The sequence below is a fragment of the Corticium candelabrum genome, chromosome 16, assembly GCF_963422355.1.
Source record: "Corticium candelabrum chromosome 16, ooCorCand1.1, whole genome shotgun sequence".
NCBI lineage: Eukaryota > Metazoa > Porifera > Homoscleromorpha > Homosclerophorida > Plakinidae > Corticium > Corticium candelabrum.
Window position 1 is genome coordinate 6,325,517 of NC_085100.1, and position 12,517 is coordinate 6,338,033.

Consider the following 12,517-nt stretch of genomic DNA (forward strand, 5'->3'; position numbering starts at 1 on the left):
TGTAGGAAAGGCTTAGATAATTTGATAAACAGAAATGCCAGACCTAGCGGTTTCTAACGATACCGAGATCATTGCGGAAGTCCAAAAAACAGCAGAGATATTGATGATTTTCAAAGTTCACACTTATGGGGAACAGACAGTAGATCAATTGCTGTGGATTAGTATAGATGGTCTTCCTCTTGCTAACTGGAATCCAGACAGAGCTATCAGTCTTTGGTGGACAGACAAAAGCGCCACACTAAAGAATCGATAGCAAAGTTAAAGCGACCTCAACCTCTGTCTAGTGCCATGTCACAAGTCATAAAGACAACTGTGTGCCATCACTAATGGAGGAATTTGTGAAGTTTGGATAGGATCAATAGAAATAGAGTAGATAGTTTATTAATAATTTCAATATTGTTTCAGTGATATTTTGTCTAATTGAACTTGATCCTGGCATAATTTTATGTTAGAAATATAGTGTAAATCCACTATCACAAGCATCTGCCACTCAGCTAGGGCTTTCATGTTCACAGCAGCTTGTTAGTCTATAGTATGCATAAAGTGCAATGTGTTCCTTTAGTATTTACATCCAGGAACTTGTATTGTGTTACATTTCAGTCATTGAGCAGCATTTAGGACTAGCCAGTCGTTCTTGAAATAGATTGACTTGAGTTAACAGTAGGACCAGCTGAGTACGTGCTAAGGATGCAGTTACTTGTGAAATCTGGTGACGAGGATGACGGCAGTATTCGGATAAATAGCGGAGTTAGACGAATCAAAGGAGGAATGGCCACTTTATGCGGAAAGGTGAGAACAATACTTCGCAGCAAATGATGTAGACGACACTGATAGACAAACAGCTATTCTATTAAGCGTGATTGGAGCTTGCACCTATCAAACTCTACAAAGTTTAGTGGCTTCGTGGAAGCCTGAAGGGAAGTCAGTCGACGAAATACTACAGACGTAGACAGAACGTTTTGACCCGAAGACATCAGTAATAGTACAACGATTTAGATTTAACAGTCGATCACGTCAGGATGGCGAGTTGGTCAAAAAATTCACGGCAGAACTGCAGCGATTCAGTGAACATTGTGAATTCGGGGCGGTGCTTAGTAATATTGTACGAGACAGACTAGTCGTAGGAATAATGAATGACCGTATGCAGCGACGGCTGTTGGCAGAAAAAGAGTTGACATTCAAGAGGGCGTATCATTTAGTGATTGCACAAGAAACAGCTAAAAAGAATACCGCAGAGGTAAAGCAGAAGGAAGCGATGAGTACGCCTGGCAACCCAGAAGGAGAGTCCGTACACCAGTTACAGAAGCAATGAGTACCCAAAGCAGGTAACAGACTGACTGAGAAGATATCCGGTTGTTGTTATCGCTGTGGTAAACAGGGACACAAACAGTTTGAGTGCTGGTTCAAGGATGTCAAATATTTTGGTTGCGGCAAAATTGGGCATGCGAAGGCTGTTTCTCGCACAGTGAGAAAAACGGCTGAGAAAGAGGACAGTGGTAGAGGTACATACAAAATCTGCTGTGAGGAGGCACAGTCAGATACAAATGAGGATGCGGTTGAGTGGATTAGTGGCGATAGTCACACGTTACATAAAGGAAAAGAGAAGCAAGCCTATGAAGACAACATTAACTGTACAAGGACAGCCAACTTGAGATGGAAATAGACATGGGCGTGAGTGTCAGTATTGTGAGCAAAACAACATGGAAGTCAGTCTGGAAGAAAGGTGAAGCACCAGTGAAAGATACAAAGAAGACGCTGAAGACATATACTATGGAACCGGTACCTGTATGTGGAAAGTTGAAAGTGTGGGTAGACACTCCAGATGGACGCCGGCTGTCTCTTCCACTTGTGGTAGTGGCAGGCTCTGTCCCAAGTTTATTTGGAAGAGACTGGATTTGACAAGTACCAATTGATTGGGGAAGAGTTCATCTTTAGGAGGCAGACCCTCACTAAGGAAAAGTGGAAGGGTTATTGTTGTTACACAGTGAAGTGCTCAGTGGGAAGTTAGGCAGATTGCAAGGTGTGGAAGTGAAATTACCAGTGACAGAAATGACGAGTCCCAAGTTTTACCGACCTAGACAAGTATCGTATGCTTTGAGAGAGAAGATAGAAGAAGAATTGTTCGACCTTGCAAAAGTTGGAATTATTGAGCCAATGCACTATTCGTAGTGGGCGGCTTCCATAGTTCCAGTATTGAAAAACAATGGAAAGGTCAGAATCTGTGGAGACTATCGGTTGACAGTGAATCGAGTGTTGAAATGCGATATTTATCCGATTCCACGCATTGAAGACTTGTTCACTCGAATAGCAGGAGGACAGCAGTTTGCAACCCTGGATTTGGATAGAGCATATCAACAGCTTGTACTTGATGAGGAATCACGTAAGTATGTCGTCATCAATACTCACCTGGGATTATATCAGTATAATAGACTACCGTTTGGTGTTTTATCAGCTCCTGGTATCTTTCAAAGGACGACGATGCAATCTCTGTTGTAAGCAATTCCAGGAGTAGTGGTCTACTTAGATGACATATTAATAACAGGAAGAAATGAACAAGAGCATTTTTCTAACTTAGGTAAGGTGTTGACGAAATTGGAAGAGGCTGGACTAAGACTGAATAAGGGCAAATGCCGGTTCATGCAATCTGAATTAGTGTATTTGGGACATGTCATTGACAAGACAGGGATACATCCGGACAAGGGACAAATTCAGGCAATAACGGAAGCGCCCAGACAATAATGTGACAGAATTAACAGCCGACCTAGGATTGCTATCTTATTGTGGCAAATTTCTACAGAATTCCTGAAAAACTTGTATCAGGCATTGGGTCAGTATTCACCAGTCAAGAGTTTACTGATTTTATAAAATCGAATGGAATAGACCACATTAAAACAGCACCGTATCATCCATCAAGTAATGGGCTGGCGGAAAGAGCAGTACAGGTATTGAAGAAAGGACTGTCCCTAGCAAAACAAGAACATTGACACATTGCTTGACACAAGTGTTGTTCAGCTACCAGATTACATTGCATTCCACAACAGGAATATTGCCTGCGGAATTATTAATGTGTTGTGATAGACCTTTACGACGGGGTGGGAGTCTACGTGCATAATTACAACAGAGGTTCTTGGGTAGCTGGTGTAGTTCAGTCCAAAACAGGCCCCCTATCATACACTATGAAACTGGAAGATGGGAGGGTAGTCAAATGACATTTGGATCAGATTTGGAAAACTTTACAATCAGAAAGACATGAAAGAGAGGAACCAGTAGACCTACTAGTGGAACCAATACATCCGTCAGATAAACCATGTTCAAGAGCAATGGTACTGGTATCTCCGGGAGAACCTGAAGAGTGGGATGTCGCACTAGACTTACCAGAACAACAACAAGACGGAGTTGACAAACAAATAGAACAGGATGCGGTTGTACCATCGCCAGAGATTAGCACAGGACCAGAAGACTTAGAGACACACGTGGAACCAACTAGAGAATCAAATCTAGGTACTAGCAAAGGAGTGACTCCAGTCCGCCATTCCAGGATAAGAAGAAAGGCACCAGACAGACTGAATTTTTAGTAGATTAGACTATTGTGTGTACTACATACCTCTTAATTGTTAATATCGGTCACTTAGTCAGGGGGAGAAGGCTGTAGTATATACATTCGGGAACTTGTACTGTGTTACGTTTCAGTCATTGGTTAGGAATTAGGACTAGCCAGTCATTCTTGAAATAGATTGACTTGAGTTAACAAGCAAGACCCACTGAATGCTTGCTAAGGAAGCAGTTACTTGCGACAGTTACACACAAAGTTCTAGACTTGCAAAAGTGCCGGTGAATTACAAATCTTGTGGTTAACCTACACTTTGTAAAGAAATTTTCTGCTTTTGCTCACAAGCAAAGTAGAAGCCTCACAAGGAGGAGACAGCAGCAGATAGGTTCCTATGATGCGCAGACAACAAAGCGTAATACAAATTTGGAAATGGTTGCCAAAATTGCTAAAGCAGTGGTATTTTACTATTCTACATTATTATTCTTTGATGCTGCATTGGATAATGATCAAACAATTAGAGTATGAACCATTCAGAACACATTCTAAAGGTTGACTTGTATTATGTAAATGGTATTTCATTATTAAAATAGGTTACAACAGTACTGTAAATCCAGAAATTTTTGTATTCGTAAATGTTAGTACTTCTGCCTATGAAGTAGCTCGTACACATGTTATTTTAGTACAGGACATCGGTACTGCACTATAGCCGAATTCAAGAGCATCTATTTATAAATTTTAGTATTCATGTTATTTTAATACATCCAGGTATCTGTACAAAAATAACTAAAATTTAATGAGTACAAGAATATCTGGATTTACAAAACAAATTTTGCAATGAGTGCCGCACATATGTCTGAGCAACCTTGAAAACTATTTCAAGCACTACAGTTATAAGTTGTTTGTGCAGATGTTGTTTGGAAGTTTCGCTGGATGTAGTAAAGACTCTAATTGACAAAGGTGATTCAGTTGCGATAGAAGGTGAGTGTATATGAAGTGGTTTGATTGGTCATGGCAGTGTATTTCATGAATTTTGTCATAAATTTTAGAGTCGGATGGAAGAGATATGTCATGTGTTATTGCATCGCTGGTACAGTTGATTGCTGACCCAAACTATCGGACTCTGAATGGATTCCAAAGTCTTATACAAAAAGAGTGGATTGTTGCTGGTCATCAGTTCAAGACACGGTGAGATTCATTGTGTATTTAAAGAAATGCTACATTAGTGCTGTGTTGTCTTTGTAGGTGTGGTCATCTTGATACAGCAAGCAAAATGTTGGGTCCTCATATTCCACAGTCACAATCTGTATCACTTCCTCGAACTGCAGCAGTTGGCAATAGTGTAGGTGATTCGACATGGTATGATAACTCGGCATCTGTCTTGAGTGAACCAATGCCAAGTCCGGCTGATCGAAACATGCAGGTTTCAATGCTCAGTGAGCCATCAGGTAAGGTCTCTCAAAACATACCAGTTAAACGATCAAGGAGCTACACAACTACTAGTAGAACTGAGAATGAAGCTGAAGGGAAATTGATGGCAAGAGTGAGTTTCAGTATTATATAAGGAAGCTGTTGTTGTGTACGGGTGGCAGTAGTGTTTTGCAATGTCATAACTTTGTAAGCCTGGTTTGCAGTACCTATCCTAGCTCAGCATAACAACATGGTACTGTAATCATGTTTGTACCTTCACTGTGATGGAACAGCAAGGCCAGTGTCACAACATTGGCTTGACGCTGGGTTGACACTGGAAAAGAGCTCTATTCCACCGGTATGACTATGGCGAAGCATTGATTAGGCATTCAACTAGTTAGATGGTAGTTGATTATTCTATAGTACACTAGGGTAGCATCACAGTACAGGTTTCTCCTTGCAGCAAGTCCCTACAAGGGCTGCTTAGCACCTACTGTGAATCAATCAATGCTGTCAGTAACCTGAGGCTGAACTTAATTGACTCTCCTAACCTAGACGACTGTGAACCAGGCTTTTGTTATGAACAAGTTTTGTATTCTAAAAGCCACTTGTGCTGTTTTCCATTGCTTTGGGGTTGCTTCCTCTAGCTAGAATGTTTCCACAGTCTGGTGATCTAGAAATGGCACCGAATGAGTTGTCATTGGCTTTTATGGGAACAGTTAAAGTAGATGGGTACATACAGTGTATGTTGTTATACACTGTTTTGGTCATTATGGTGTTGTGACGGTGTGCTACTGTCATTATATTGTAGTTTGTTGTACAGAGGTGTGGCTAAAATATAGGCAGTTTGGTAAGAGGTAGCTGAGCAGCCCTTCAGGTCTTCATCCAAGCAATTAGATTATTACTTGTGTTCTAGCAAGTATCTTGTACAAAGCGTACTACATTGTCATTGTTATTGAATATCAGGTTTTCTGGCTTATATTATTAGCTTTGTTAGTAAGTACCTTGTTTCAGGTACAGGAAGTGAACATTCCTAGACAGTAAGTTCAGTAAATGGGACTCATGATTGAGGTGCTCAAGGCATGAAATTACAGTGATCACTTTGCCTCTCAACATTGCACTTCACCAGTGCCAGACCTGAAATCACAGTTGCTTTTTCTGTCGAATAATGGCACATTCACAGTTGACAGGGCACAGTCACCAACCCCAAATGGGGTGTATTCCAGGTTGGCGATTGAGAGTTGCTCAAAACTGGTTTTGAGACTTTGATGTCTAAAGTCCCATGAACAACAGACAACTCTCACGCACAGCTGCTGTGGTGCTCAATCTAGGAGAGTAATCATACATATGTACATACATGAAGATATGTGATGACTCTGGCAGTGTTTTCAATGGCATATATGAGACTAGCTGAGTAGCCCATACTTTGTCCGGGCTGATTAGATTATTGATTGTTAGTATCCCGTTGAAGACAAATGAAAATGTAACTGAGTGTCCTGATCTGGAAACGTGCATGTTGGATTCGGTGCAAATGTAATCAGAATTTGGAGAGAAACGCAAGCACTAGAAGAGCGGCTTTCAGTTGACGAGAAATCTTCAATCACTGGAAGCATTGCAAAGGACAACGACGCGTACAGTCTACACAGAACTGGTGTAGGCGTGCATTTGAATGAATTGGAAAGTTCTAATTGGTTAAATATGCCGTTGAAGTCAAATGAAATGTAACCGAGTGTACCGTTCCTAGAAATTACTAGCGAGTTTCCGGGTCAGAGTTAGATATCTGGGGAGCAGAAACTTGGAAGTCATATGCAGTTATTTACTCACCCGGACAGTTGGTTTCTCATATATATGACCAGTCACGTATCGTACAGCTATTTTGACAGTCCCGTTGGACAGTTTGAAGACGTTGCTGCCTTTGTAGGAAACAGGTGTAGCGAACGTGGCAACTATTAGGTAAGCGTATTTTTTAAAACCTGGATATAGTTGAAAATATCTTGCTGTTATTGACATCGCCGGTAATAAATGACATACTCTGTGTGTACCATTCGAGGTCAAATATGGGCACTTTAAAATTAGGGGAGATCTGATGCGTCATGCTAGAGAAATTTGTGAACAAGTGGAGGCAGGTTTGATTGTCAAGAAATTGTGTCACCCAAGAGTACTCTGGTAGACAGCAACGCCTTCACTGTTGAGCTTGATTGATTCGGCGTGTACGAGCAAAATTCGGTGGCGCTGCGACTAACCATTATGGAGATACACCTGTACATAGAAACACACAGACAGCTCTCCTATATACATACAAAGTTGTTTTGGTATTCTTAATTCTGGTATTCTAACCACTTCAGCCAGCCCATCTAAGCTGGTGTTTAAGAAGGTAGAATTCAATACCACAAACACGAGCAAAAGAAATAACCTCTGTCAGGAACCACCTTCTCCCATTTGACAGAACGTAACTGCCAGGGACATCTCATGCATGTGAAAGATGCTTTTTGGTATGATGGTGAAGTGGAGATAATGCCTAACAACCGTACAGCAAAGGTGGTAAAACTACCACCTTGTTACACATTGATCTTAGATTTTTGGGTAACATCGTTTGCCAAAGAAAGAACTGGCTTTTGACAGTCTACAAGAGACTCAGAAGAGATGGTGGTATTATCTGATAAAGAGCACCAAGAAAGTTGAAACTTAGAACATAGGCAAGAGAATAATAATAGTCTCCAACTTTGACAGGTGATGGAATTGAGCTACTACCTGGCCTACGCTGTAAGAGAGCTTGAGTCTTCTTTAAGCTAACTGTCAAACCGAAATGTGTTACAGAGCTGTGAATCGATTCATACAGTGTTTCCGCTGGATGCTCACCAAATAGCCAAATGCTACAAATAGATGTTGCTGGCGATAAAAAAGTAATTCCTCCTTGCCAATTTGGCTAGCTGTTACATTATACTGTGTACGCCTTCCTCTGGATATTGCAAAGACAGTCGCTACATGCGCAATTAGCACAACACATTGGAGCTCCAAGTATTCGAAGGCCAAGCTATCATGCATGCTGTAGTTTTGTTCTGCACATAGTATGGCTTCCATAAGTGTCGAACTAGAAATGAGCACAGTGAAGATACAGTCATAGTCCTGTAGGTGACTGTGCAGAAGTAAAACAGAAGCAGACCACTATTAGAAACCATGAAGAAGATGATGACAATCATGACCTCATTGACACTGAACTTTGATGATGCTGAACATAGAAGGGCTTAAAAGTTCAAGATTTTGATTTTGACAGAGCTTTTAAATTTGGTACAAAGCCAAGAAGGATTGTACTGAACGCTTGATGTCTGATTGTTTGTGGACTTACTCTTACCAAAGTCACTTTCCTGACACGTGTCAGATTAGTACTACATACCTTTGTTATGACAATTGACAAATGCTGTCTGTCTGTCTGTCAGACCAGCTTGAACTGGAATCAGTAGTTGTCTTCAGATTGTTAGCTGTTTGGTGTTTGTGCAATGTTTTCTTGGCTCTGAAATATAGTGCTTGGCTGCTAATGAACAAACTCCTTTAGCGAAGTGGCTACTACTGTGTTCCCCATAAGTGTGAATTTTGAAAATCATCAATATCTCCACTGTTTTTTGGACCTTTGCGATGATCTCGGTATCGTTAGAAACTGCTAGGTCTTTCATTTCTGTTTATCAAATTATCTAAGCTCTTCTTACAAACGAAACGGAAGGATAACACTGTTGCATATCAAAGACAAATGGGTGGAGCAAATTATTATTCGATTATCTTGTAAGACCAATGGATCAGCGACTGGAATCATTTAAGATAATTGGTGTAACATGGTCCAACTGGAGCAGCTCTTAGTATTCTAATGAGCACACCTGGTGTGATCTCTACTTCATTACTCACTTTCAAGTTCCCACTTATGGGGAATAGACTGTAGTTATAAATTTTCAGCAGAAACACTGTCATAGTAATCAAGTAAATATTGTCAAAGATGTGAGTGCAGACTGCACAATTGTCAGCAAAGATTGACAAAGCGAAAACGCATCTCAGGGGCGTGTTCCCGTTCCTTCTCAATCAGTTGTCTTTCAACCCATGTTTGGTCAACTGTCTCCATTCCGTGCCATCCATTTATTGTGGCTCTAACAATTGCGAATCCAGCTTTACACAAACTCGTTCCCAAAAAAGATTACTCTATTTCTTCAATTAAACGCTGCCATTAAAAACACCTCCCTCGTTTAGATGCTGCAGCTGAGAGTACAGATAAAGTATAAACATTGCTCTCGAATAAATGCCGCATATCTACTGCTCGGATTTTGAACGAAATTTCATATGACTTCTTTGGAGGCATACTGAGGCAAACGTTTCGTTAGACTGCTGGGATACTGTTTCACCACATGGCGTCTCAAGTGTGAAGTCTTTATCAATATTGTAAGTGTTGTTCTTTTGAAAAGGTGTCAAACCTACAGCATGACACTCCTAAAGCACAGACAGAGAGAGCCTTTAACAAATATATGCTGGTCTCGAATATACGCTGCAGTCGAAGCCCTAGCTACAAATAGATGCTGTGGCATTTAATTGAAGAAATACGGTAGCTACACTTTCCCTGGTACACTAAGAAGTGATATTCCTCTGTAATTGTTACTAATGCACTTATCATTTCTTTTGAAACATGATATCAAAGTGCTGTCTTTCCACTATTGAGGTACATACTTCACTTGTCTCCCAAATCTTCTAAATAATTTCTGTCAACCCTGTTGCCTGAATCCACTTTCAAGAATTGCCTGAATTCACTTTCAAGAATTCAGCTTTTATTTTATCAGCCCCAGCTGCTCTACCACCATGCAATCGTTTAATTGCCTTTCAATCTCTTTTCTTAATTTCTTCATCATCCACACACCTATGAACTTTTCAAAATGGACAGAAAGTGCCTCTTTCATCTTTCCGACATGGCTTCCCCATCCTGCAACTTCATACCATTTTTATCTAGTATCAGATTTGCTGGTTGAATTTTATTTCAAATTTCTTCAACTTTTGATAAAACGTCCTTTGCGATTGCTTCTGATGTTTTCCTCCATGTTCACAATCTGTGAAAGCACCCGATCTTGCTTGTCCTTTTTGCACTGCAGTTTTTTTGCCAATCTTTCCGTTTCTGTTTATTATTCTTTCCTTTTGATACCATCTCTCCCAGATCTCATCCGCATAATATGAGCTTGACTCTTCTTATCGTTGTTTCTGAAGTCCAGTCATTCTTCCAAGATGGTGGCAGCTACGTGAATAGTATCCCTAATTTCTGCTTAACATTCTTCCACAGACTATCCATTCTGCTGATGAAACCATTCGTGAATACTCGTCAGAAAATAGTTAGCCACTAAGTTGTTTTCAACAAATTTTGATCAACCCATGTTTTCTCCTGTTTTCAAACCTTATTCTGCATTACTAGGAGCCAACTTACTTATCATCAGTTTGTGGCATCCTTACCGTGGTAAATTCTGTAAGACTGGCCTGTGCACACTCATTTGCTGGATGCCACTTTGCTGTATGAATCCATTTATGCTAGAACACAGTATTGGTAGCTAGCATTGAATGAACTCTGGCAAACTCTCAACACCCTTTCATCGTTATCACCAGTCTTTCCTTTAAGGCCAAATTTGCCCATCAGTCCAGGTACTTGTTCTTTCACTCTTGCATTCAGTGTTCTCCCCATGTTCTTTAACAGAGCGGGTCGCTCTGCCTTACTCTAAGCAATTAAGCTTTTAGGTTAAAAGGGCATTCCAGAGATATGCTCTAGGCTGCTGACTCCACCTTCTCACTAATGAGATTCATACTAACCAAGTTGGGCATCTGGGCGCTATCTCAGAGCAAACCCGACAGATGTGCGTTAAGAACGTTTAAAAACTTAAAAACTGACAGGGCCGTTTCAAGAATTTCGTCTTCCAAGTAAACCGTTTTTTGTGCGCCATCTGATCACGTGAGCCTTACTGATGCAATCATGTTCCCAGATATGGTCTCTGTTGTTTCCGTCGCTCCAGGAACGGTGGAAGCCGTCGTGCTTCTTTCAGAATGACCTTTTGTGTGATTTATTTCTGTCCGGAAACATTCAAGAGAATTGGCGTTTTGTGAGATTCTTTGGTGTTAAAGGGAGTAGACGCTGTCATCGATCATGTTCTAGCAGTTTACGAAGCACTCATCCCTAGGCAGGAACACTTTCCGCAAACTCCCTCGATCACTGGGCCTTGCTATTTTGGCTGTGCACTAAAGCTGCGCAGTTCTTCGGAGTGTTCCTTAAAGTAGATCATCCAGATGCCAAGACTTCGAGGATCTTGAAATAAGCTTATTAATTAATTAACTAAGATAGCGGGTAGCATCTAATTGTGCGGAACACGAGCACTTACCACGTTTTCGCAGCTGGTGTTCACGTGCAAGTAGGTATACACGTACATGTCAGCGAAGTGCACGTGTCATGTCGGCATCACAGAGAACTATTGAGTCTTTCTTCACGAACATTAGAACCTTGCTAATTCAAATCCTCACTAATCCGAATTACCTTACCACTCCACCTCACATACCCAGATCATTACAAGAATTACGAGGCTTCCTGATTCAGGTTGCTTCTGCATTAAATAGTCATCTAGTCTTTCGTATATCTGACTATTTTAAATCCAGATTGTCACAATATTTAGAAGTATGTATGTAGTCATTGCAGCTGTCATTTACCACAAACATGACATATGGAGACATGTGTAAATGCACCAGTGGTCAGGGTGTCCGAGATGAAGTCTGAAAAAGTTTGGAGGCAATGCATCTGTGTAATCCAAACAACTTCACTAACCCGAACAGGGCTTGGCACAGGGCTGTTTGGATTAGTGAGGTTCTACTGTACCAGACAAAACCATGCAATAATTAGACAACTCATCAAGTAACAACTTGCCATTTTTTGTCAAATGCCTTTCAGTAATTCCACAGATTGCTACATGTCCTTGCATTAGTTGTTTTGCTACAAGAGTGTAGTAACCAAGACCACATAAACTTTAAACATTTAAAGTCCTAAACGTCAACAAATCTCTTTCTTCAAGCAAAATAACGCCTTTCTCTCTTACTCTTGAAAACCTTTTGTCTTGCGACTAATAGACAAATTATCAGGAGCAGTCAGGTGCCCCTTACGAGTCCCTTCCCGTGCCTCTAAAGGCAAAGTCTAAACGAGCATGACCCATTTCTCATATGTGGGTGTGGTTAAATATTGAAATGATAATTAAAGTGTCAAAATTGCAAAGATGTGCTCACTCAATTGGCAAGTTTTTATAGTTTCAACGCTGATTTATTTCTTACGAATCGTATCTATATATATAAAGCAGAGGTGTCTGTCTGTGTGTTTGTCTGTAAGAGCATTTCTCAAAAACGGTGAGTCTGATCTCAGCCGAATTTGGCTCGCGCATGCCGAGTTCATTTAGGTCGAAAGTGAGACTGTGGTCGTCTTCCTGATTTCTCCCACGACGACGCGATCGCACTTGCTTCCGCTCGCACGCGAATATCTCTGGAACGGCGCATCGTATCTCCACCGAATTTAGA

The 12,517-nt window shown here is 40.9% G+C and overlaps 1 protein-coding gene across 1 annotated transcript; it reads left to right on the forward strand.

The window, feature by feature from the left end:
• The first annotated feature begins 733 nt into the window (after nucleotides 1-733).
• Nucleotides 734-5,543, forward strand: LOC134192383 (myotubularin-related protein 10-like). Its single transcript, XM_062661122.1, has 4 exons — nucleotides 734-789; nucleotides 4,458-4,528; nucleotides 4,597-4,735; nucleotides 4,793-5,543. The coding sequence occupies exons 3-4, from the start codon at nucleotides 4,614-4,616 to the stop codon at nucleotides 5,109-5,111; spliced, it is 441 nt and encodes a 146-aa protein (XP_062517106.1). The 5' UTR covers nucleotides 734-789; nucleotides 4,458-4,528; nucleotides 4,597-4,613; the 3' UTR covers nucleotides 5,112-5,543.
• Nucleotides 5,544-12,517: the final 6,974 nt, after the last annotated feature.

Bases quoted from the DNA above. Each gene is read 5' to 3' on its own strand.
- LOC134192383 (XM_062661122.1), top strand. From the start codon at position 4,614: ATGTCATGTGTTATTGCATCGCTGGTACAGTTGATTGCTGACCCAAAC. The intron at 4,736-4,792 runs GTGAGATTCATT...TTGTCTTTGTAG, and splicing joins GGTCATCAGTTCAAGACACG to GTGTGGTCATCTTGATACAG.